This window comes from Brachyhypopomus gauderio, chromosome 3 (assembly GCF_052324685.1).
Source record: "Brachyhypopomus gauderio isolate BG-103 chromosome 3, BGAUD_0.2, whole genome shotgun sequence".
Lineage (NCBI taxonomy): Eukaryota > Metazoa > Chordata > Actinopteri > Gymnotiformes > Hypopomidae > Brachyhypopomus > Brachyhypopomus gauderio.
This window is the reverse complement of record NC_135213.1, coordinates 5597629-5622190: the sequence shown is the minus strand read 5'-3', so window position 1 is coordinate 5622190 and position 24562 is coordinate 5597629. Positions and strand designations below refer to the sequence as shown.

Genomic DNA, 24562 nt, shown 5'->3' with positions numbered 1-24562 from the left:
CCTGCTCCGGGTCTGGTACCTCGGAGCGACGTGCAGGGGAAGAAGCGTGACGTCGCTTAGCCTTCTTCTTACCCTTCTTGCGTGCCGACGTGTATCCTGGCATAGTGGCGGCTCGTCTTTCTGTGACGCTCGCAGAAAGGAGGCACGACGAGCGTCTCAAGGTGCAACACACAACGTTTATTAACGCACACACGAAAAGCCCAGCACATACGGTGCAAGCACGCTAACGCATATGCTTGCACAGGCATGAACTTTAGACAAAGACGAGCACACGACACTGCGCGAACGCACATTAAATAGGTGAGTTACACAGACCCACGTGACCTCGAGACAAGGCACAGGTGTAACAAACGAACACGCTCACAAACAACCCACACCCACGGAAGTACAAACATGGACATAACAGCACGCAGACGACGTCATGACACGCCCACAGGGAAGGGTCCGGAGCTGTCACCGTGACAATTATATTATATATATACAGTTTACTCTCATTCATGTAAAGCCATTCATTATTTCTTTCTTGTGAATCCTGTGCATTATTTTGTAAATGTCACCTTCCTTTCTAGATTGGTATACACACCGTAAGCCCAATTTTACTGAATCACAGTACTACCGGTAATTGTACAAAATACACGCATGTAACATATCCCTATATTTTTTTCAGGGACAAGACAACAAATGATTGACAGTGCATTGGTGAATATGATTGTTAAGGATTCACAGCCTTTCACAATAGTGGATGATGGTGGATTTAGGATGAACGAAAGTCACTGAGGCGAGGGTGGGGGTGGGGTTGGGCGGCTGATTAGTCTGACTAATCCGACTTAATATACTACTAATCAACTGCATCAATTGTGTTAAATATTGAAATTACATCTGGTGACTTGACTAGGACTTGAAGTTTAAGACTTGGGACTTGACTCGAGACTCGCTTGTATTGACTTGAGACTTACTTGTTACTTGCAACTTAGTGACTTGTTCACATGTCTGGTTTGTAGGTATCTTGGATCCTACTTATGTCATTCCATCAAGAAAAGCATTGAAAAGTATGGAGGAAGCTAAGTACACAAAGACAAAAGAAAAGCCCAAAGAAGAGGTGCAGAAAGCCACAGCTGTGAGTCTTACATCTGACATGTGGACATCTATACATATGGATGCATAGTTGGCCGTTGAGAATGATGAGCTATCAACATTTCTGCTGGGAGTGGGTAAATTCCCAAAGTCTCATTCTGCAGAGAACTTGGCTGAGGTGAAGACAGCTGTGATGGCAGAGTGGGGCATTGAGAAGAAGGTGAGATGTCTTGTGACAGATGCAGCCCCTAATATGGTGGCATGTGCAGGAATTTAAAAAATGCGTCACACAATCTACATTGCACATGTTATGAATTTGATTGTATAGAAAGGTATGGATAAAACGCCTGGATTGGAGGACATCAGATCAAAGGCCAGAAAGATCGCTAGATATTTCAGATCCAGCACAACTGCCAAAGAAACACTGTTCCAAATGCAAGGGAAAATGGGTAGGCCTACACTTAAGATTATTCAGGCCTGCTGGAACAGCACTTTTGCCATGCTGCAGAGATTGTACCAGCAAAGAGAACCAGTCGATGCTGCTTATAGTCACATTGAAGACACTCTTTTAGATCCATGATATAAAACTGGGATTCTGTAGCCAGTCTAATGCTCAAGCTGCTGTAAAACAGGAGAACGTGCACATGTAATAAGGATTCAAGAACCACAAAACACTCCATCTACTTCCACTGCCACCAGTCAGCCACAGGTAGAAGCAACAGTTGCCTCATCCAGTACTACACCTAGCACAGGTACTCCCTGTGACACTTTGTTGTTACTTATAACTTTGTCGTGAAAATGGCTATATGTAGTGCAAAATGTTTTAAGAAATATTTGACTATTATGCTTCTTAATTTTTTCAGGTGAAGGGCTGTGGGATTTATTGGACAGCCATGTGGTAGAAACCAGGAGAGTGAGAAATGCCACTGTTGAGGTTCAGAGGTACCTCAGTGATCCACTATTACCAAGGACTGAGGATCCCTTGAGATTCTGGGCATCACAGAAAAATGTTTATCCCCACCTTTATCATCTTGCACTGGAGTTTTTATGCACACTGGCCTCTTTTGTCCCATGTGAACGGAGATTTTCAAATGCTGGAGAAGTTGTGACTAAAAAAAGAAACCAACTGAACCCAGCACAGTGGAAAAAAATGTATTCCTAAATAAAAACTGAATTATACAAATGTGCATATCCACATCCATTAAATAATGTGACCATTGCCCCTACACAAGCACCTTCACTCCATAAAGTTCCTTCATACAATTCTTTCCTTCATATAACCCATGCAGCAAATCTACATGAGCCTTACCTATGGAAAAATAGGCAATGGACTAGTGATACAAGCCCAGCTTGGTAGGATGTGAATAATAGTGAATAATATAGTTTTATAAGTGAATAATATAATCTATAACATGGTGAAGGGAAACAAGCAACAATGTGCAATTAGTTATAAGTGTATAAGTTTCTCCAGTGTGCCTTATCAAGATACATTCTGAGTTATATAATAATTCAAAATATATTACAGTGTAATGTCTTTTAATATATTACATTAAATTATCCAGACTTCAAAGTATCCTGCCATTTGTTTCATCAGTTGTTTTTTATTTATTTAAACCTCAAATGTCATGTTAATGTACTGGTTTTAAGAGCTTTTGGTTTTAACAGTTTTAAGAGCTGTAATTCCCTTTTTTTTTAAAGCCCCTCGTCCACTAAATGCACAAGACACGTTCAGGTTTGGCCACCAGATGTCGCTAATGTCCACTGTGTTATGAAGCTCCGAGTAATGAATCTTTTTTCGATACAGATAAAGGCAGAGTGAGGAAGGTTTCTGCCAGGCAAGATTAGGAGAGCAGCTGCTGAAATGCCATTACAAACCAGCAAACAGGTATTTGAAGCTGCTGGTGCCTCTGGAGTCCTGCGAACCTCAAGGTGTAGGATCCTTCAAAGGCTTGTGGTGTGTAAACCTACTATTGGGCCCCCTAACCAGTGCTCAAAAGCAGAAACGGTTGCAGTGGGCACAGACATACATGAAGACTAATTTCCAAACAGTTTTGTTTACTGATGAGTGTCATGCAACCCTGGATGGTCCAGATGGATGGAGTAGTGGATGGTGGGTGGATGGACACCAGGTCCCAACAAGGCTGTGACGTCAGCAAGGAGGTGGTGGAGTCATGTTTTGGGCCGGAATGATGGGGAGAGAGCTGGTAGGCTCCTTTAGGGTCCCTGAAGGTGTGAAAATGACCTCGGCAAAGTATATAGTTTCTGACTGACCACTTTCTTCCATGGTACAAAAAGAAGAACCATGCCTTCCGGAGCAAAATCATCTTCATGCGTGACAATACACCATCTCATGCTGCAAAGAATACCTCTGTGTCATTGGCTGCTATGGGCATAAAAGGAGAGAAACTCATGAGGTGTGACCACCATCTTCCCCTTTTGAGCTTTTTTATTTTTGAAGAATATACTGTTATAATTGAGAGATTTGTTCAATAAAATTCAACTTTAATGGGTGATGACTTATTATACTGGCTCATTTGCATCGACCATTTAGAAAAATCAGGGGAAATATAATTTGCATAATAATTTGGAAGGCGGTGTGAAGTACATGGTCCTGGTGTGCTGATCTGTACTCGAACATTTGACCAGTTCCTTTGAATGGATCAAAGTCAATGTAGGCTACTGGAGATATAGCCAGGGGAAGTATCATAATGCAATGACAATACAGTGTAATTCATACTGTATAAATGCAAAGTGGTATTTATTATCAGTGTATTAGTTGCTACCAAGTAATGTTTCGATTGATATATGTTCAAGACATTCAAGTCTGATGTGAGTGTAACAAACTAAAGAAAAAACAAAACACAAAGGTGTTTGTGTAGTATTGTTTTTAATCTGTCTCTAGAGCATTTATAGACTTTCAGAAGAGTCAAAAACACCACCATGGTTTCCATGGAGTCACAGTTAAAACATTTATGCACATTTCACATCAGCTTTAGTCACATATTAAAAATTAATTAAATTATTGAAACATATTGAAATTTCAGGCCTAATATTTTACAGCAATCCAAAACACACATTAACTTGTATGTTCACTTTGCAAGCAAGTCTAGTCCATGCTTTCTGTAGGTCACAGAATAGAGGTGATGCTGAGATTTTAAGGAGGGTGTCATGTCTAGCCCCGCCTCCCTGTCAATCATGTATCACTTTTTAGTCTGTTCAGTCACACCCCGTGTTACTTCCCCTTCAGTTGAGTCTCATTTGTAATTTAGTTCTGGTATTTAATAGTTGGTGTTCAGTCTTTGTGGGTAATTGTAAGGTGATGGTGAATATTATAGTGAAACTTATTGTGAAAGTTAAAATTATGGTGATCGTTTGTGGTCTTGTGCAGACTATTGTGTTTTGGAAGTCAGATTTGGTTAATCTTTCTATATTTCTGTTTTGTTCATGGCTTCTCGTGTCTGTAGATGTCCGTTGGTGTAGTTTGTTATACAAGTTTTAGTGTTCTGTTATATGTCACGTTGCTGGTCGAGTCTGTTGTTTTTATGTCTAATGATTAGTTGGTCATATCTGTGTTAGCCTGTTAGTTACGTTAGTGTTATCATGCCTCATTGTGTCCGTGCTGTTCGTGTGTCTACTGTCAATTTGTGTGCAACCCCGTAGGTTCAAAGTAAAACCCGTTTGTTAAAAATCCAATCCCCTCAGAGACTGTGTCCGGTTCCTGATTTCGCAACACCCGCCACATCACAGAATAATCCACCATTAAAGGACAGCAAGGGAGCCTTACGAGGTGAGGGATTATCAGGAAGAGGGTTACAGTTATCTTCCAATGCGTATCTTGTCTGAGGACTTGATTAATCAGATTAAGGGTGGTGAACCATTTGAGCTACCCTCCTCAATTTGTCCCTCCCACGAGATCAATGAGGAGTGTAGGGGTTTCACCTACTAATTCTTTAAAGTAGATATAATTTGTTTTACCTTAATTATTAATCAGTTTCATTAATTTAGAATCAGTCTCATATTCTAATCATACCAGAACCACAACATTTAGTTATCAACTAAAGGTAATTAATGGTTTGGTATCTGAAGGATTTAACTGTGAATTCTTTGGAGGTTTTGGCAAAAAACAACCACTTTTGAATGAGATCAACACAGACAATCTGGTGAAAATAAATGATACATTTAAGCATACTACAGACCATTTAGCAATTAATTAGAACCTTTGTATAAACTTTAATGATAAAACTCAGTTTAACTGCTGCTGTGAAACAGAACCCCCGCTTTCTGCCATGTTTGAAAACGCTGGAAGCTGGTGGGGTGGGCATGGCTTGGTCCCAGAGGTGGTTTTTGAGCTCTGTGTCAGTCCCGAATCAGTGACCAATGGAGATTGCAGAGGAACGCCTTCATCTAAGACCCTCCCACACGTGAAATGTGTTTCAAAACTCAGAAGCAAAAAACAAAACAGAAGCAAAGAGAGATTCCAGAAGCAAAAGACCTTACTGTTAAAATAAAATAAAAAAACAAAAACTGTCAAAATGCAAACGAAAATAAGTTTCAAGTAACCAATTATATTTTTAAAATATACATTTGATATATTTTTTGTTTTGCATTCACAACATATACTTTCTGCTCTTGATGCTAAGAATTTTGCCTGCAGTTTTACTTTAAAGTTCCACAGAAGCAAGACACAAAAATCACCCCATACAGATGTGCTTACCTATATTCTGTGAACATTTGGGAAAACATGAAAATGGCAAACAGCGTCCCAAAAGTATATTGCTATGCTCTTGCTATGCTAGTAGGGAAGAAGAGAGTAGAATATCTGTGTGAGGAGTAAAAGGTAGTATAGCAGTTAGGAAGTAACGCCGGGTACACCCCCCTTAGTAAAGAACCTACTGCATTGAAAATGCAGAAATGTGGGCGGAGATGATGCCAGGAACATCTCCCTTTAAAAGATCAGAGATCTGGACAAATAGCTACATGCTTACATGTAACTTCATATAATGTCAGTTTTGCCTCCCCCCTGGCTCAGGCTGGAGGTCCACTACCTGATCCTTATCTATGGCTGTCCCCCCTTCCACTGGTTCTGCCTCTCTTTCCACCTCTTGGCTCTGTCCCTGTGAAGAAAGTAGTGATAGGTGCCTGCAGAAAGAACAGTGTCTGAATTTACAGGGAAAGCATAGGGAGGATCTTGGAGCTTATGATTTTCCAAGTCTCCTTCAGGCTTCCTACTGCCTCCTGTCTCTCTGTGCATAGGTGGCAGTAATGAGCCTTTATGCATCTCAAATTGAGAAAGATCTGCATTTCTCCTTGAGGAAAGAGCTGGAGCATTTAAGTCACTGTACCAGCATGTGCGTGGATCAGTGGAATGATACTCAGCATTTATACAAGGCTACCTAGCTGCTGTACCTGATGGGTTGTCCCTGGTCTGGATATCATGCAGAGAATAAACAGGGCTGGAAATAGCAGGATTAGTTTTACTCTCTTTGTTACTCAAGAGTAAGGGGGCAGAAGGAAGCTAGGGATGAGAAAGAGGGCTCTGCTGACACGTAGCAAATGGATACAGACGGGGCATCTGCTCTAGGAAGGTGATCCTCCACAGAAGCTTCACTTTGAGCTTCACAAGTGGAACAGTCAGTAGTATCATATGGATACTCTGAGAAAGAGCTAGTTACATCTAACCTAAGATTATTCATGGGGATTGGAGCCGGGGCCTTAGGATGTACAACAGGTGTATCAACACCTGTGGAGTGCTGACTATGTTGGCTTTCCACAGTAACTAATGTAGAAGGTCTAGAGGTGCCAGACATAGTCGCAAGAAAAACTTGCGCTCTTGCACGGGCAAAATGTGATTATGGTACCTGGAACTAAACACTAGCACACTGGATAAAAGACTGCAACAGTGAAGTCTGATAACTGTGCTAAATAATTATCTCAATACTTCTGCAGTACAGGGGAAACCAGTGGGATACCACACAAGTTAAAGCAACTGAGTTACTGTTGAAATAATCAGAGATTAAAAGTAGGTTTAGTATGGTACCTATAGCAGGATAATTTGGAGGGGTTCACTCTCCAGAGCACACTCCTGTGTGTATGCGCTGGTGCCGTTGAAGATGACTCTGTCTAGTAAAACTCTTCCCACATTCTGAGCAGTGATGTGGCTTCTCTCCTGTGTGAATGCGCTGGTGATTTTTGAGACTACTCTGATGATTAAAACTCTTCCCACACTCTGAGCAGTGATATGGCTTCTCTCCTGTGTGAATGCGCTGGTGTTTTTTGAGATTACCCTGTTGATTAAAACTCTTCCCACACTCTGAGCAATGATATGGCTTCTCTCCTGTGTGAATGCGCTGGTGATTTTTGAAACTACTCCGATGATTAAAACTCTTCCCACACTCCGAGCAGTGATATGGGTTCTCTCCTGTGTGAATGCGCTGGTGCAGTTGAAAATTACTCTGTTGAGTAAAACTCTTCCCACACTCACAGCAGTGATATGGAATCTCTCCTGTGTGAATGCGCTTGTGATGTTGAAGATTACTCTGTTGAGTAAAACTCTTCCCACACTCAGAGCAGTCATATGGCTTCTCTCCTGTGTGAATGCGCTGGTGCAGTTTAAGATTACTCTGTTGAGTAAAACTCTTCCCACACTCAGAGCAGTGATATGGCTTCTCTCCTGTGTGAATGCGCTGGTGCAGTTGAAGATTACTCTGTTGAGTAAAACTCTTCCCACACTCCGAGCAGTGATATGGCTTCTCTCCTGTGTGAATGCGCTGGTGTTTTTTGAGACCACTATGTTGAGTATAACTCTTCCCACACTCAGAGCAGTGATATGGCTTCTCTCCTGTGTGAATGCGATGGTGTTGTTTGAGACCACTCTGTTCAGTAAAACTCTTCCCACACTCTGAGCAGTGATATGGCTTCTCTCCTGTGTGAATGCGATGGTGTTTTTTGAGATGACTGTGTTTAATAAAACTCTTTCCACAATCTAAGCAGTGGTACCTTTTCTCCTTTTCCATGTTTACTGCTTTCAGCAGTCTGACGTACTCCTCATGGATCAATGTGTTTATGTAGTTTGTGTGTTTAGGAAAGTGGACAGCATTAATTCCTAGAGGAAAAAGAAATTGCAAATTCATTGTGAGATGAAGATGAAACAATCATAACAAAGATTTGTCTTTAGCATTTTGCAGAGCCCAATCATTCTAAAGCATGGGTTAAAGCAAGAAATGTTCATTTGACTGAAAGTTTTTCCTGGCAAAAGACAATGCCAGCAATTACTGAAAATGTGATGTAGTTGGGACACAGCCTCTTTTGCCTAATTCTACACAATACACACATTTATAAAGTATATTAATCTAAATAGCCTGTGTAAGGAGAGAAGAGAATCTATGAAGGGACAAAATGCAACACCTGAGCAATAAATGTACATAAATATTTATATAATGGAGTTATCTGGGGGTCCTCCTCCAGAAAATTATTTAAAGATCAAGTCAAATTTAGTGAATCCTGGTGAGTTTTTAAAAGGTATGAAGCTCTCTTGGTTTTATCAGATTCACTATCGCAAAAACATAAGCAGTTGGATTACCTGCTTTAAATAGGTATGTTAACATAACAGAACAACACCATCCATGTTAAAATTGGTTATAAATAAAGACATTTTAAATGGAAGAAAAATTTGCCTTTTTTCTCCGACTGTATTAAAGCTAAAAGTGTGATCGGTGGAGAGATTCTTCAATATAAATAACCATAACTTCTTTATTTCACTACAAATTCAAATAAAATAAAAGAATGGACATGACATTATAAATGGCAGACATGGCCTGGTGGTAGGGAACTGGTCTTGTGACCGAAGGGTCATGGGTTCGATTCCCAGACCTGAGGCCATGACTGAGGTGCCCTTGAGCAAGGCACCTAACCCCAACTGCTCCCCGGGCTAGGGCTAGGGCTGCCCACCGCTCTGGGCACATGTGATCCACAGCTCCCTAGTAATCACTAGTGTGTGTGTGTGTGTGTGTGTGTGTGTGTGTGTGTGTGTGTGTGTGTGTGTGTGTGTGTTCTGACTGCACAGATGTGTTAAAAGCGGAGGACAAATTTCGATTGGGGTGTAAAAAATCACAATTGACAAAATACGGCACATTTGCATTTACATTATAATATTCAAAATGAATGAATGAATATTCATCTTTACATTAATTAATAAATAAGTCAGGTAATCATTATGGTGAAAATAAAAAAAACTAAATTTCTATTAATATTCTGTGAAAATGCTGTAACCTAAAGATTTTGTTAATACAGACACAAATGTTAAAAACAGGCATGTGGGCATGATGCATTCAATAATTATTTATTTATTAATTACTGTTAGATTATTAATTATGCAAATAAAGTTTAAAAGAATTACAAGTATTATGATTATAGTTGGTTTTAATATATAAAATATTTAATGAATATTTCGTGTTGGGTTATTAGGACATAAATTATGTGCTTTTGTTCCCGGGGAACCGCCTGTTTATGTTGATTGAATCGGAGCAATGTCTTCGGCACGATCAAACAAGTTGAAAACATAAACTGACCAAAACAAACTGGACTTAAGGCAGGAGGGAGGTAACTTTTCTACGTAATGTCTGAAAATCAGAATGCGGGATGACCCGCAAGTCAATGAAATGTCACCGGCGTCATCCATCTAGCGCTGATGAGCGCCAGTGAGAGGATCATATTTCGGCCTCAAAACAGATAGCAAGCGCGGGCGTGTGGTTTATTATTATGATTTGACAGATTTTTCACTCAAAAAATTCAAATGATGGAAATCCCTCGTGGTGACTGAGAACTTTAACCACTGTTCTAAAGACATTCATGGTAAATACCATCAGGAGACCGTGCTAGGCTTCATTACTTCACTAAAATGAAGACATTTGTCTATGTTGTGATTACGTGTCTTTCTCTGGTTCAGTGCCAGTCTATAGGGACTTTTATTTTGTAGGGCTCATCAACTTTATTTTCAAAGTTGTTCTTTTCCTTCCTTTCTCTCTCATGGTGCTGCAGAGCTGCTTTGGTCTGTTGAAGCTCCTTATGAGTTCCAGCAGTGTGATTTGATCTTTTAAATTATTGTTCATCAGAGAATTAATCTATGGGCAGCACCAACATATCACAGAAAATTCACCTGTGCACACGATTACTCATTGTGTCACGTTTCCAGGTAGATTGAAGGTGAGAATTATGTTGGCCTCTTTAGAAAGTGCTCCTGCTAAAAGTGTGCAAAAAGTCACATGATCCACAAAGGACATTTTTTTGTACATATGTATTTGTACGTGTAGTGTGATGTATTAGAAAGTTGCTGTGCATTTGCTTGAAAGTCACATATGAATTTACAACTATCGCATTTTGTATTTTTAAGTCGTGGTTTTCATTTGATAATTACATTGTGTTTGTATGCAACTAAAGCATTTTGAATTTGTAAGTTGCATTTTTCATTTGAAAATGAAATAAAAGTATAAATGTAAAAGGATGTATAACCCAGCCTGTGTGTGTAATGAGATTGGGAGCCTGTTCAAAGACCCAAAAACAAACAAGGCTGCATTATGTATTCAAATCCAAAAGGTACAATTGGGCCTACATGCTACCTGTAGGCTGTGTGTGTGCTTTAAACCAGAGGTGCCAATTCCAGGTTCAGAGATTAAAAGTCCTCACCAGGTTTTTGTTCAAGCTTGCTAGATTTTCTAATTAGCAATCCAGGTAAAATAAGTGGAATCAACACAATCCAGGAAGCCTGAGCAAAATCCTGGTGAGGACTTTTAATCTCTGAACCTGGAATTGACACCTTTACTTTAAACTGTTGCTTATTTATATGGATTTTAAATGATTAGAATAAAATAATTTTAAAATTCCACACTTCACAATCATTGAAATAAAAAGTAAAATATGTACATAAAAACAGGTAAAGAAAAACATGCACATGTGGTGTAAATCTAATGGCGCATTTCCACTAGGGCCTGCTTGGCGCGGTACGGTTCGATACGGATCGATTCGCAACGGAACGGTACGGTCGCGTTGTGTTTGTAATGGACCCTTTTCACATTTCCGGGTTTGGAATGCGGAAGTAAAAAATAGCAGGGTAAACATCGCGGGTAGAACGTAGAGAAAATATGGAGCAGCATAGCAAGTGCTACTGCAGCGTGCCTTTCTGCTCAAACAACAAACGGAAACAACCAAACCTGAGTTTCTACGACTTTCCAAATGACAAACATTTACGTAGTAAATGGATATCAGCTATTAGGAGAGAGGAAAGTGCCACATTTACGGTTGTGCGCGGCAGTACATACGTGTGTAGCAGCACTTCAGGTCGGAGGAGCTGTATGTGAAAGAGGGAGGAAGCAGAGCCAGGCTAAAGAAGGGATCAGTTCCATCACGATTCGCCTGGAATAATTTTGAAAGTCGACATGAAGATCGTCTGACACCTTACGAGAGGGCAAGTACTCGTCTCGGTTTGAACACTGAAGCTGCCACGGGAGAGAGAGACGAGCAGGGAAGCTATGCTAACCGAGCCGAATGCTAATGCTATGGAGCACGATTACTGTCGCCCACCATCTCCTGGTGAGTAACTTTACAACTCCTATATACACCAGGGGCGGACTGGCATACATTGCTACCGGGGATTTCCCCGGTGGGCCGATGGGTTAGTGGGCCGCTGGCCGCCGGAGGAGCCACTGCCGCGCACTGCTGTCGCCTCTGCAACGTCTAAAGGCTAAAGGCTAAGATATACTTGCTGTTAACTACGCGTTCGCGTACGCATCATGGCTGCTTCGCATATCCTGCGTCGGTTTGGCGCGTAGGTCTTGCACGTCCTCCAATAGTTAACGCGACGCGTACGCGAACGTTGTCTACGCGAACGCATGGGCAAACAGCAAGTATGTTTCCAGCCTAAGGCACCATCTACAAATTACCTTAACATGGTTAACACGGACGCAAGTGGCGGTCTTAAAGGTTTCAGAGCACTGTTTTTTTTTAAAAGCTATTGAAATTCTTAGATTAAAACTAACCACCACAAATAGGTACGAGGAAGAAATACCCACGTTAGAGTTGTAGGTTGTTCTTTAGGATGCACTTTGCGTAAAACAACTTGTTTGGTGGTCTTATGATGGACTATTTAAAAGCCACTATGTGGCTTTGTAATCGTATTATTGCTGGAATTAATATTGTCCATATGACAATAAATGCCGTCATATACACTACGTGCCATGTATAGATTCACATACAGTATACACACACACACACACACATAGTGGGCCAGTCTGTCAGGAACTCCCGGGCCACTTTTTCTCCCCAGTCCGCCCCTGATATACACTATTATACACAACACAGATCCGAATACACAAGACAGCTACCTAAATAACCATGTGAATAATTAATTAATAAAGTCTCTATTATAATTAATAAAGGCTCTACAGCAGGGGTCGGCAACCTATGGCACGCGGGCCACCGTTGGCACGCCAAGGCATAATCAGTGGCACGCGACACGCTAGACCAGCATCAGCAAAAAAAATTAATAATACAACATATAGCACGATCCTCCAATCGAAATCGCTCCTCAACGCTCTGCTCGGCGGAGGCGCTTATACTTGGCGATCGATCGCGATATAATACTTAATTTGTGTCCATTTACACCTCCCCTCTGCTAACAATTTACACTCGCCACATACATATTATATATATATACAGTTGTGATCAAATTTATTCAACCCCCAATGCTGCGAAGGGTTTTATGGAATTCAGTGCACATTTGTAATTGTGTTCATAATGAAATCTTACAAGGACTTGTTAAAGAACTAAATGCAACTAAGATAGCATCAATTTTTTTTGTCATAAAGTATTAAATGGCCTTTTTGTGATTTCTTCATTGACACAATTATTCAACCCCTTTACGACTACCACTCCTAAGAACAGAGGTTCATTCCAGTGTTTTCCATCAGGTATTGAAAACATCTGTGGATGTCAACGAGCAGCAATCAAGCATGATAAGCACCAATTAGGCAGATTTAAAAGGACTGTGATACTCAGCTCCTTCTAGACATCTACTGGTGTGTTTCCAAGCATGGTGAAGGCAAGAGAATGGTCCCAGAAGACAAGAGAAGAGGTTATTGCTCTTCACAAGAATGGCAATGGATATAAAAAGATTGCGAAGTTGTTAAATATTCCAAGAGACACTATCGGAAGTATCATTCGCAAGTTCAAGTTAAAGGGCACAGTGGAAACGTTACCTGGTCGTGGCAGAAAGAAGATCCTGACCGCGACTGCTGTGCGCTACCTGAAGCGTAATGTGGAGAAAAATCCCCGCGTGACTGCTAAGGAACTGAAAAAAGACCTGTCAGATGTGGGCACTGAAGTTTCAGCTCAGACAATAAGGCGCGCACTGCATAATGAAGACCTCCATGCCAGAACGCCCAGACGCACCCCCTTGCTGACTCCAAAGAACAAGAAAAGTCGACTGCAGTATGCCAAAAGTCATGTGGACAAGCCACAAAGGTTTTGGAACAGTGTACTGTGGTCAGATGAAACTAAATTAGAACTGTTTGGGACAATGGACCAGCGCTATGTTTGGAGAAGGAAGAACCAGGCTTATGAACAAAAGAACACCTTGCCTACTGTGAAGCATGGCGGGGGGTCAATTATGCTTTGGGGCTGTTTTGCTTCTAATGGTACAGGAAAGCTTCAACGTGTGCAGGGTACCATGAATTCCCTTCAGTACCAGGAGATCTTGGAGGAAAATGTGATGGAGTCAGTCACAAACCTGCGGCTTGGGAGACGTTGGACCTTCCAACAGGACGAAGCACACATCCAAGTCCACTAGAGCATGGTTGAACATGAAAGGCTGGAACATTCTAGAGTGGCCATCGCAATCACCAGACTTAAATCCAATTGAGAACCTCTGGTGGGACCTAAAGAAGGCAGTTGCAGTGCGCAAGCCTAAGAATGTGACTGAACTGGAGGCTTTTGCCCATGAAGAATGGGCTAAGATACCCATAGGTCGCTGCAAGACACTTGTGTCAAGCTATGCTTCACGCTTGAAAGCTGTCATAACTGGAAAAGGATGTTGTACTAAGTACTAAAAAATAATGTCACTAGGGGGTTGAATAAAACTGATAATGATGTGAGCACAGTAAAGACATTTGTGGTTATTCCATCATAAATATTATGTTATGTTTGTCTAATTTATAAGTGCCTCTTTGATATAATTGTAAATAAGATGACTGAAATGATCAAAATCAATGTCAAACTGGCCAAAACACTTTATTTCAGTGGGGGTTGAATAAATTTGATCACAACTGTATATACACACATATATATATATACACACACACATATATATATATATATATATATATATATATATATATATATACACACACATTATATATATACACACATACACATACACATACACACATATCTATATATATATATATCTATATATATATATATATCTATATATATATATATATCTATATATATATATATATCTATATATATATATATATATATATATATATATATAATGTACAAATTATGCAATACGTGCAATAAAGGGGAAAAAAACATTAAAGTGCCGTTCCAGAATAACAAGTGAGAAGTATGAAGTATTTTAAACTTTGATTTAAAAATGTCTAAAGTCATGGCTCTTCTAATGTTTCTATTCAGCTACTTTTGTGCAAGAATGGCATATACTTCTGTTTAAAGAGCTTCTCCGTGCAGTTTCCGCCTTCTTTTGGCAGATCTGTTAAGATGATTGGCTGCAGTAAAAAATGATTGACAGCTAACTCTGGCTGATAATTGGCTTAATAAAAATTGATTGACAACGAAAGTCTAGTATCTGATTGGCTGCATTCGAAAATGATTGACACATGCTCCGCCCTTTACCCACGCCCACCGGGGCTCTGGGCTGCAGCATTACATATATAGGCCCTTTTCACAACAAAACGGAAATACGTCACCGCCGGGTAAAACAAGTTCCGGTACTCGCAGAAGATAGTTGTTGTCAATTCACCTCAGCATGGAGCGTGTGTTTACTTCATCCCTGTCGTCGCTGCCGAGACTGAATTTTAAATACGTTTCCAGTATCGTTGGAGAACATTCAACAACGAACGGTTCCAAGTTAAATAGAGGCTACAAATTGTTTGTAGAATAATTTATTCACTTATACCAGGGTAAGCTAACACCAGCTAGCACTAGCTAGGTAACTAACTATTATTTAAGGTATAGCTGGTTCCATTAGTCATCCTACGGAGTGGTAAAACAGTCTATATTATTATGTTATATATTATAATATTACATATTATACTGACAGCTTTAGTTAACAATATCTAGCTAGGTTAAGCTGTGCGATTTTTGGCCCATTTTCAGCCGATTTTTCACTCGTGCGACTATTTTTGCGATCGGGCTGAGTTTCGGCTCAATCGCGTGTCGTGCATCGTATAGTTTACACAGGTAAACGAGGAACGATTCACACCTCACGACCAACTCCCGATCAGAAATCGCAGTGTCGCAAGAATATCAAACATGTTTGAAATTCAAATCGCTCCTCGTGAGAGTATCGCACTGTTGAAGCAGCTCCACGAGCCGACTCTCCCTGCGATTTAGTCGTAGTTTGAGCTGGAGCTGAGTACATGATTCAAAATATCGTACAGTGTACGCCCAGCTTTAGCAAGCCAAGGGACGTCAGCTATTGATTGTTTGGTTTACATCAGTATCAATAAAGTTCATGACACACACCAAGTTATTACGTGTTATTGTTTATTCAGTGTCCAATATAGTCGACAGCAAAGTGATGGTCAGAGCTGGATGCTACCGAGCAGAGCTGGATGCTAGCGGATCACAACTAGTTTCAGAGCCGTTTCAGTGGAACAGTTGCTGTCCGCATTTGAAAGAGCAAACTCTCGACTAGTAGATGTTCGTGGTGTACTGCCAACCGAGAGCTTGCTCTTTTCTAGCTAGATGCTATCGGATCACGGCTAGAAGCTAGCGAACCGGGGCTAGAAGCTATCGGATCACGGCTAGAAGCTATCGGATCGGGGCTAGAAGCTATCGAACCGGGGCTAGAAGCTATCGAACCGGGGCTAGAAGCTATCGGATCACGGCTAGAAGCTATCGGATCACGGCTAGAAGCTATCGGATCACGGCTAGAAGCTATCGGATCACGGCTAGAAGCTAGCGAACCGGGGCTAGAAGCTAGCGAACCGGGGCTAGAAGCTAGCGAACCGGGGCTAGAAGCTAGCGAACCAGGGCTAGAAGCTAGCGAACCAGGGCTAGAAGCTAGCGAACCGGGGCTAGAAGCTATCGGATGACGGCTAGAAGCTAGCGAACCGGGGCTAAAAGCTAGCGAACCGGAGCTAAAAGCTAGCGAACCGGAGCTAAAAGCTAGCGAACCGGAGCTAAAAGCTAGCGAACCGGAGCTAAAAGCTAGCGGACCGGAGCTAAAAGCTAGCGGACCGGGGCTAGATGCTATCGGACCGGGGCTAGATGCTATCGGACCGGGGCTAGATGCTATCGGACCGGGGCTAGATGCTATCGGACCGGGGCTAGATGCTATCGGACCGGGGCTAGATGCTATCGAACTGAAGGTAGAAGCTAGCGAACCGGAGCTAGAAGCTAGCGAACCGGAACTAAAAGCTAGCGGGTAACAGCTAGATGCTAGCGGACGTACGTGTACTCCCAGCCGAGAGCTTGATCTTTCAAACGCGGACAGCAACTGTTCCACTGAAACCGGCTGGGAACAGTAACAGTACTGGGAACAGTAACAGTACTGGGAACAGTAACAGTACCGGGAACAGTAACAGTACCGGGGACAGTAACAGGGAACAGCACCAACTTTTAGCCGCGAGCTTTAGCCGTCTGCAGCAGTGAAATGCTGGCTACACACAAAGATGCTCCGTATCACAAAGTTTTCCCCTTCATCCCTCCTAATTGCACAAACCCATTTTCTTTTCTGCTCGTCGTCAGCCGGAAAACCGTAGAAACTGAGATACGACTGTTTTTGTTTCGAGATCGAGCAGCCTGGTGCACTGCAAAAGCTCTTGTTATTGGACTCTGCCATTGTTTAATGTGTAACGGAAGTAACTTTACCCTGCAACGAGAGCTTCCGGAAGAAAAAATGCGGAAGTGTGAAAAGGGCCTATGGCCTGTGAACAAAAACTGTGAAATAGCGCCCCCTGTGGTCACAAAACTCGACGGTCACAGAATCTGGTGTAACACCGGCACTGCTGAACGGACCGCTGGTAGCCATTAGCGCGGAAACCTCGCTAAAAACCTTTACATTTCTAGTGGCCCTGTCCAGTTCGCCCTGGATTTTTTGATCGCTGATTATTAACAGAAAGGTTTGTATCTCGGCGTTTGACCAGGGAACGGACTTCGCTCCTTGGGTTTTAAAAATGGCTGAGGAGTCCATAGCATAGCGGAGGAGTCGCTCTCCTGACGCAACCTGTGACGACACTCCCTGGCCAATCAGTGTCATGCTGTTCCTCCACGTCACAGAACTGTACCGCTTTGGAACGGTTAGAACCTCGAGCTAGTAGGTACGAAAATAGTACCCGAAGGGACCGGCTAACTGGTACTAATGGAAACACTCACAAACCGTCGCGAATCGAACCGTACTGCGCCAAGCAGGCCCTAGTGGAAATGCGCCATAACACATCTACTTTATTCAAACTGTTCCTCAATAGATCTCCGTGCCATTTCTTATTAAATGCCCAGTCATTTTTACAGCGTATCTGTTGTTCCACAGAATGTGTCAACACCTGTGCAAGTTCAAAGAATATGTTTTAAGTTGAAAACAGGTCGTCAGCATCTGTGAGACGGAGGCAGAGTACAAGTGCAAAACAGTAGAAAGGTCAGATCAAGTTCACGGGGGCAGAGTGACTGACATGTAATCTATTTTGAGAAACACGCAGACAAGTTTTCAGACATTGGAAGATTCAATCACAGATCAGAAAGGGTGGGGGCGATACTCCCCCTTCTACTATAAAGAAGAGGTGAAAGTCTGTTTTCAGACCTACACACAAAACCATACGAATAACACAGAGTAGAGTAGTTTAGGCTTTTGTAGTGTACTCTCCAGAGATCTCTGTATTTTAACTTGGTTGTAATAAAAGGTTAAAACGAACATGCTGCGCTAGGGAGGAGACCAAAGCGCAACATAAGCTTTTATATTTGTAACAGGAACCACTGAGTTACTAAACAAAATAACCAAATATAATTATATTCGTACAGTATCAAATAAGTAGCTACGTTATCTGGCTGGGTTAGTTAGCGCTATAACATCCATTATAAAAACAGTTTAACACGTTGAATTTTCCTGGGCGTACACTGTACGATATTTTAAATCGTGTACTCAGCTCCATCTCAAACTGTACGACTAAATCGCAGGGAGAGCTCGTGGAGCTGCTTCAACAGTGCGATACTCTCACGAGGAGCGATTTGAATTTCAAACATGTTTAATATTCTTGCGACGCTGCGATTTCTGATCGGGAGTTCAAAAACTCGGCCCGATCGCAAAAATAGTCGCACGAGTGAAAAATCGGCTAAAAATGGGCCAAAAATCGCACAGTGTACGCCCAGCTGACACGAGATTCAACCGTGAGGTAACGGAACGAACAAAATAGTCTGGTTAAGATTTGGTTAAAAGGTGTTAGTGGTACGTATTACTAAGTTAAGTACTTACAGGTCAACCAGTAGTCCAACACTTCCAAACAGGAGACAATAGGCGCAACACCACTAAACGCCCGATGCCGATATTGAGAATAAGGAAACCTGTGGTCTGTAATGTCCGATGGCGATGGTAGGTAGAGGTGGGCGGATCGATCCAAACGCTGCTATTGATATTGAGCAATGCTCGTGTAAAAAGATTAATACTCAATCTTCTTAACTCTCCAGCACGCACCGACTGCTGCGTACGTGGATTCATCAAAGTCTCTTCTCTGTCTGTAAGAGCAGCGTTGCCAACTCCTCAGTAAGGAAAATTGCTATTGGCTGTCCTCAGGGTTGCCAGGTCCTACAGAAATATCCAGCACAAAGTCAGTGTAAAACCCGCCCTTCAGAAGCTTAAACTAGCCAAAAGCATCTGTCTGTCACAGATTTTAAACCAAATGGCAAAACTATGAGTCTATGACTTAGTATTTAGTTTATGAGGGATTTATTTTCAGTATTGCTATTTATATTAGTCATTAATAATATTGTAAGTTTTATTAGTTATTTTATATCAGTTTTACATCCCAGTCAAGAACATTTAATAGTAACATCATTAGCAAAAATAAAATAACTTTTAATCATTTCTTGCTTGCTGCTTTCTTTTCACATTGTGTGTCTGTGTTTGTTGCTTGCTTGCTTTCTCTCTCTCTCTCTCTCTCTCTCTCTCTCTCTCTCTCTCCATTTCACACTGTCCTTCCTTATGTCGTTATGTTCTCCTGGTTCTTAGTGTAGACTTAGTGTAACTCCCGCGGTAGACCAACTAAATAGTAGGCCGAAAAAACGCACCCGCCACCCCAGAATTTTTACCCGCGGCTGGATTTTCAAACAAGCCCAATTTGGCGTGAAAACTGCGAACCTGGCAACTCTGGCTGTCCTAAAAGTCTCAAAATGGCGTCATCGCCTAATTTGCATAATATAAGATGTAAAAGAATAACGTTGTGGGAGAGAAAAATGAGTAAAATACCCTAAATATGTTTGAGTGACTGACTGAGACTGTGTGAGTTAAATTCAGTGATTTATTTTGGATTACACTGAAGACGCATTTATATTTACCACAAAAAGTGAGATGCATCCAATTGCACAGCCGGAGAGCCAACTGCAGTTCTAGACCTGCAGTTTTAGACCTGCAGTTCTAGACGTGCTGTAGTTTTAGACATGCGCCACCTAGCGGCTCGGAATGTAGCTAACGACAGCCAACTGCAGTTCTAGACCAGTAGTTCCAATGCATGCGGTAGGCTCAGGGGCTTGTATATTGTAATAATCCATTGTATAAAGAGTTTATTTGTTAAATGTGCCCATTGATTCTCAATTGTTTTAGCCAAATCTCTAACATTTGACAAGTTTTAAACGATAATGTACACCACATTTTGTATTTAAATAGAAGTAGTACGCCTCATTTTCCCTGTTCTTTTAGAGAGTTTGGATTAATTTTGTCATTTACACACACAGCTTGTCTCCTGAAGATATTTTATTTTTAATTAAACTACTGGATTACTGGCATAGGCTATTTTGTATTAAAAATCAGCAAAAATTGCATAATGTCAGGATGCTTTCAGTGAGTAAGCATACGTTTCCAGAATGTTAGGAGTGATTTATTTTACTCGTATACCTTCATTGGCATGCAACTAGCAAATATTATGTGATACTTGGGGTTTTTCGCTCACACGCCACACATCCGATTTCTCACGCCGAAAAAAAAATATAGTTTATTTACCTCTGATCCATATCTATGATTCAATGAGTTACCAGTTCGCTCTGGCGCAAACACTGATCGATCGCAATATAATACTTAATTTGTGTCCATTTTACGTTCGCCACCCCCCCGGCAACAATTTATGTTCGCAGGACTAGCATTTCTCTCATAAAGGTAGCCAGAACTAACGAACTAAGACACACTAACGCTAGCCAGATTCATCCTTCATGACATAAACATTACGATAACACAAAAATGACCTTCAGACCGATTATATTTACATTTATGGCATTTAGCAGACTAAATATATGTCTATCATATATTAATATGCTCAATTGTATCAATATTCAGAACATAGTCTGGGTTCTTAGGGGTTAATAATGATGGGGAAATGCTACTTTAGCTTGCTTACTACTTTTAATATTAATAGTAGCGTAGTAAGTGCAAATTTCCTTCCTTTAAGTTGTTTCAAATTTAATCAAAGTAGCTACTAAGTAGCCATAAAGGTAGCCAGAACTAACGAACCAAGACACACTAACGCTTGCCAGATTCATCCTTCATGACATAAACATTACGATAACCCAAAAATGACCTTCAGACATTATCATATATATATCATATATTATTATTGCTTATAAATATCATTCTTCCATCTGCTCCCGCGACATACTAAAACACTATCTGGATATTACGTTACATACATCTAAAACTAAGGCACGTCTAGAACTGCAGGTCTAAAACTGCAGGTCTAAAACTGCGGTTGGCTCTCCGGGTGTGCAATTGGATGATGTAGGAGATATAGTCGGTAGATTTGTCGCTAATCTACGGTGGCTATGAAAGCCCATCGCGTTGCAAAAGCAAAACGCGCTGCAAGTACGAAAAGCAAATGCATCAAAATGACGACGCGTGCGCTACATTTCGGGGGGGGGCGAACGTAAAATGGACACAGATTCAGTGTTATATCGCCGGTGGATGGCGCCAGAGCTAGCGAACTAGTAACGTGTTGAATCATATATGTGGATCTGAGGTAAATAAACTGGATATTTTTTTTCGGCGTGAGATATCGGAAGTGTGGCGTGAGAGCGTGTGAAAACGGTCAAATGCGTGTGTCTCACGCTCAATGCGTGAGAGTTGGCAACCCTGTAAAAGCCTGATAAAAATCCTATTTTTTTTATTTTTATCTACCTAGGTCATGTTTTGTCCATTTTGTGGAATCCTTTTGAGTTGTATTGCCTCATTTTGTGCTTCTTGTGGTGGAAATATTCAGGTTTTAAGAACCTTTCAAGAAACTGGTAGGTTTTCTCCTGAATACTACTTTGCATGTTTTGTTTTGACATTAAAAAAAAAATATCATAGCAGTCTTATCTGAAATTTATATTAGAATTTACATTTTTGGTGATAGAATATTCAACCTATTTCCAAGATTATAATTAAAAAGTACAAATAAGAACTAACAACAGGTCATGCTTATACCAAATTAGAACATGTTCTTTATCCATTTGACAAGTGTAGCATTACATTTTGCAATGTTATGCTGCTGTGATAACTGCCTGGTGTATTAATTGAATCCAATGATGTATAAAATTTACAATAGTTAGATTCAATTAATGACTAATTAATAATGTTGATATTGTTCTCACAAATTGTTCCATATGGCGTGGCTATCAGTGGCTGTATCAATGGTTTTTTCAAGGAACGTTATGTGGCTCAAGTGTGGAAGCTCTAAATAATCATTGCTCAAAATTCTATGTAGTGTTTATCAGAGTTTGAAGTACTTCCATGACATGATGGTAAAATTCTCTGATCACACTGGGCAGACAGAAGAGGGTATGGACTAAGAGGGACCTAAACGTGAATTTCTGACACTGTTAATGGATTCCATAAGGACACGCAGAGTCTTTGAAGACAGAGGCTCTACAAAATATCCTGCATTCAATAGTCAAGGTAAAATGTAGCCAATTACATACACATTGTAGTCATATTAGTTTATATTAGTCTTATTTACAACAACGAGAGTAACAATTCCTACTGAGCTGAGTATGCACCTTGATAAAATAATCCATTAGAAATTGTAATTCATCTTGTAAGATTATTAAATGCGGAGGTCAAAGGTCAAATTCCACTTTGTGAAAATCACAAATGGTTAATTGGCTCACTTTCACTAAAACAAGAAATGGCAAAAAAATGGCTGATCATGGATAACAATTGCCATAGACTAATTGTCACGAATATCACACGGTTTTGTCCTAAACCATAAACATAAACTAATGGTGAAAGCAGCAAAGAAAAACTCCCTGGGTGGAATAAGGAAGTAACCTTGCAAGGACCAAGACTCAGGAGGGAGCCCAACTTTTTGGACGGTCCAACTTATAACCTGTCCAAGCTTCATCAAATTATATAGTATTTTGCATAATAGTAATATGCCAAACTTTAAAATTATGGTTAAATCACACATTTAATGTACATTTTGAATCATTTTAAAATCAATGAATGCAATCTGACATAGTAAAATTTAAGCCAGTAGTGCACATACGTTAGTTCCTTGTTAGTACATGTACTGTATATATGTTAAGTATTTTTCTTCAAAGATATAATTACAATGCATAGTCATTAAAAGTGTTCAACACCAGTTACCTGTCTTCTGATTCCACAACTGCCTCAGACTCTGAACTGCTATCAATGACAATTGGTGCATAGATACTGGTATACTCACTGTGAAGAGGAAAACAAATGTGCTTGATATTTGAGTACAATTAACTAGATTAAATGAATTAGCAATAACTACATTTGATTTAAAAATGAGCAAATATATTTAAACATACTTATGGAAGCTGTGTAGATTGAGCTGCTCTGGAGGGTCCATTTCTTGTGTTCTAGCAGTATTCTGTGGTACAGAAAGCAATTTGTATTACAACAAACTATAAATTATCTGTGATGGGGCATCTATGAAAGAATATTACATACTTCTTGGCCTGAAGATTGAGAGGTTGTAGCTGACCTGAAAATAAAAAGTTTATTTTGAAAAAAAAGTATCAAGACGTTGTTGTACAAAGAAGCATGGTACAAAATAACAAACAAATCATTTGGACATTCATGACCCATTAATATGCCAAATACTTCACTAAAGTGATATTGTTTGTTGTTTACTGTACCCATCTCCACTCTTTGGGGTACTACCTTCAGGATCTGTCCAAAGCTGTAAAGTAAAAACCACCAGAATACAGAAAAATGTGTATATGTTCATTATACTGGTGTAGGGGTTTCACCTACTAATCCATAATGTGTTTTACCTTAATTATTAATCAGTCTCATTAATTTTGAATCAGTCTCATATTCTAATTATACCAGAACCACAACTTTAGTTATCAACTAAAGGTAATTAATGGTTTGGTATCTGAAGGATTTAACTGTTTTGGCAACAACCACTTTTGAATGACATCAACACAAACAATTTGGTGAAATTAAATGATACATTTATTTAAAACCAATTATTCTAAAACACAAACAGCATCAACAAGGATCAGTATATTTACAGTGAAGACTGGGTATCTAGTGTGTGTGTTTGTGTGTGTGTGTGTGTGTGTGTGTGTGTGTGTGTGTGTGTGTGTGTGTCTGTCTGTCTAAAAAGGGGGGGGGAGTAAATGTGTGCGTGTTCTTGTGTGCGCATGCGTGTGTTTGTTTGAGGAGGCGGGAGTTGTAGTCTCAGTTCTCTTATGGAGAACAAAGCAACTAAAAAGGCGCTGACTTTAAACAGTAGAGCAGCACGAATGTTAATGAGCTCAGCTGGTTTATTCCAACGTAGTCAGAACAAAGGGTGATGGTGCTGGCTATCCATCCATTATCTGAACCGCTTAATCCCGCTAGTCGGGGTCACGGGGGGGCTGGAGCCAATCCCAACATCTCCGGACAAAGGCAGGGTACACCATGGGCAGGTTGCCAGTCCACCGCATGGCCAACACACACGCACGCACTCACACCTACGGGCAATTTAGCATGATCAATCAACCTAACACGCACGTCTTTGGACTGTGGGAGGAAACCCACGCAGGCACAGGGAGAACATGCAAA

General features: G+C 40.7%; 1 protein-coding gene and 1 long non-coding RNA gene across 2 annotated transcripts in view; one reads left to right on the top strand and one right to left on the bottom strand.

Annotated features, from left to right (window-relative positions):
• LOC143510090 (uncharacterized) overlaps positions 1 to 22433 on the top strand; it is a 134531-nt gene extending 112098 nt beyond the window's left edge. Inside the window, exons 2-3 of the long non-coding RNA XR_013129896.1 lie at positions 21684 to 21786; positions 22312 to 22433. This is a non-coding gene — a long non-coding RNA (uncharacterized LOC143510090). The remainder of the gene's footprint in view (positions 1 to 21683; positions 21787 to 22311) is intronic.
• LOC143510080 (uncharacterized) lies at positions 3949 to 19073 on the bottom strand. Its single transcript, XM_076999091.1, has 2 exons — positions 18776 to 19073; positions 3949 to 8176 (listed from the first exon to the last, which is right to left on the bottom strand). Exon 2 carries the CDS (start codon positions 8085 to 8087, stop codon positions 7137 to 7139), a length of 951 nt encoding a protein of 316 aa, XP_076855206.1. The 5' UTR covers positions 8088 to 8176; positions 18776 to 19073; the 3' UTR covers positions 3949 to 7136.
• Positions 22434 to 24562: the final 2129 nt, after the last annotated feature.